Source organism: Mandrillus leucophaeus, unplaced genomic scaffold (assembly GCF_000951045.1).
Source record: "Mandrillus leucophaeus isolate KB7577 unplaced genomic scaffold, Mleu.le_1.0 Scaffold50, whole genome shotgun sequence".
Classification (NCBI taxonomy): domain Eukaryota; kingdom Metazoa; phylum Chordata; class Mammalia; order Primates; family Cercopithecidae; genus Mandrillus; species Mandrillus leucophaeus.
Genome location: NW_012105365.1, coordinates 4,218,814 through 4,220,845, shown reverse-complemented (window position 1 = coordinate 4,220,845; position 2,032 = coordinate 4,218,814). Strand labels below are relative to the sequence as shown.

Genomic DNA, 2,032 nt, shown 5'->3' with positions numbered 1-2,032 from the left:
TTTTTCTTGTAAATTTGTTTGAGTTCTTTGTAGGTTCTGGATATTAGCCCTTTGTCAGATGAGTAGATTGCAAAAATTTTCTCCCATTCTATAGGTTGCCTGTTCACTCAGATGGTAGATTTCTTTTGCTGTGCAGAAGCTCTTTAGTTTAGTTAGATCCACTTGTCAACGTTGGCTTTTGTTGTCATTGCTTTTGGTGTTTTAAATATGAAATCTTCGCCCATGCCTATGTCCTGAATGGTATTGCCTAGGTTATCTTCCAGGGTTTTTATGGTTTTAGGTCTAACATTTAAATCTCTAATCCATCTTGAATTAATTTTTCTTCTTTGAGAAATGCATGGCACATCATTTCTTCTTTGAGAATTACCTGATTATATCCTTTCCCATTTTTTTTCCCTGGAGGTGATGGCTTCTCTTTTTTTCTTTTTAGAAGTTCTTTTTTTAAGATAGCAATTGTTTATAATAAATATAGTTTATAATGTTAATAATGCTTTTTGTCTAATTTTAAAAATTTTGTCGTCCAGAGTACCAATCTTTGTGATACATTTTCTTCTTTTTTCATCATGTTTGTATCAAGATGTAGTTAAACTCATGGCACATTTTAAACATCTGTAAGTCAGAAGGATCACTTTTGGAAGAGGCCAATTATTGGCAAAAGTAATTCATTATCAAGACAAAAAGTAAATGTACTTTGGAAGCGTAAAAATCTTAAAAATCCTTAAAGAACCCTTTATAAAAGCAATGCAAAGTATTTACTGTATATCTGAATAATACACACTTCATAACTGTGCCTTACCCCACCTCCTAAAATCTTATACTGATCTGTGTTTTGGGTTTGAGAGCCACCTTAATGTGGAAATGCAAGAATCAGCAGGATCAAGTTCAAGAAGAATGAAGCCAGATGGTTCTGCAAGACCCAATATGAATAGATATATACAACAGGAATTATTTAAACTGCTTAACCATTCGCACAAAAATGAGTAGGTATATTTAAAGAAAACTTTTTTAAAGCAGAAGTTATCTGCAATATTCCAGTTGAGAGAAGATATATTCACAAGCAGTTTGGACAAGATGACTCCAGTCATGTGAAAGTTTAAGTTTTATTATAGACACTTTATGCAAACATTTCAATACTTTTTGCTATTTCTATAATCTTTTAGCAAGGCAATCAGTTAAGTCCAAATGAGAAAATACAAACAAAATTACATATTTTATCTTTAAAAATCTACTTTAACTCTGTTATAAAATTTATAATGCAATTTAAACCATTATTTCTCTCCACTTGATGATGTCTCTCGCTCTCTTCCTTTAATTACGAAGTGTCTGAAGACTCTGAACTTGGTTGAGGAAATGTTAAACAGATAACTCTTCATAATTCTATAAGTACTTGCTTTTTAACTTTGAATAAATGCCATATTTAAACACAAATATTTAAAAATATTTAACATCTCATACAGTCACAGTTCACTGGCGCTTTGCTCCAGCCTGGACACTGACCATTGAAAAATAGATGCCTTTCTGTGCCAGCAGCTGCTGATGTGTGCCGTGCTCCTTGACTCTGCCATTCTGAAACACCACTATTAAGTCTGCATTCTGGATGGTGGACAGGCGGTGAGCAATCACAATGCAGGTACGGCCTTCTCTGGCTTTGTCCAGGGCTTCTTGGACAACCTAGTCCATAATCACATAGATTAATTCGCATAATAGTTGTTTTCCCTAATTCCTTTTCCATAAAAAGCTCCACAATAGGCTGGGTGTGGTGGTTCTTGCCTGTAATCTCAGCACTTTGGGAGGCCAAGACGGGTGGATCACAAGGTCAGGAGATCAAGACCATCCTGGCTAACACTACGAAACCCCATCTCTACCAAAAATAAAAAAAATGAGCCGAGCGTGGTGGCAGGTGCCTGTAGTCCCAGCTACTCGTGAGGCTGAGGCAGGAGAATGGCGAGAACCCGGGAGGCGGAGCTTGCAGTGAGCGGAGATGGCATCAATGTGTCACTGCACTCCGGCCTGGGTGAGAGTGCAAGACTCC

At 36.6% G+C, this 2,032-nt stretch overlaps 1 protein-coding gene across 2 annotated transcripts in view; it reads right to left on the bottom strand.

The window, feature by feature from the left end:
- Positions 1 to 560: 560 nt before the first annotated feature.
- Positions 561 to 2,032, bottom strand: part of ABCB1 (ATP-binding cassette, sub-family B (MDR/TAP), member 1) — a 218,034-nt gene continuing 216,562 nt past the window's right edge. For both annotated transcript variants that reach the window (XM_011996037.1, XM_011996038.1), the window contains exon 29: positions 561 to 1,671. In XM_011996037.1, coding sequence (XP_011851427.1) covers positions 1,465 to 1,671 — 207 coding nt within the window. In that variant the 3' untranslated portion in view covers positions 561 to 1,464. The remainder of the gene's footprint in view (positions 1,672 to 2,032) is intronic.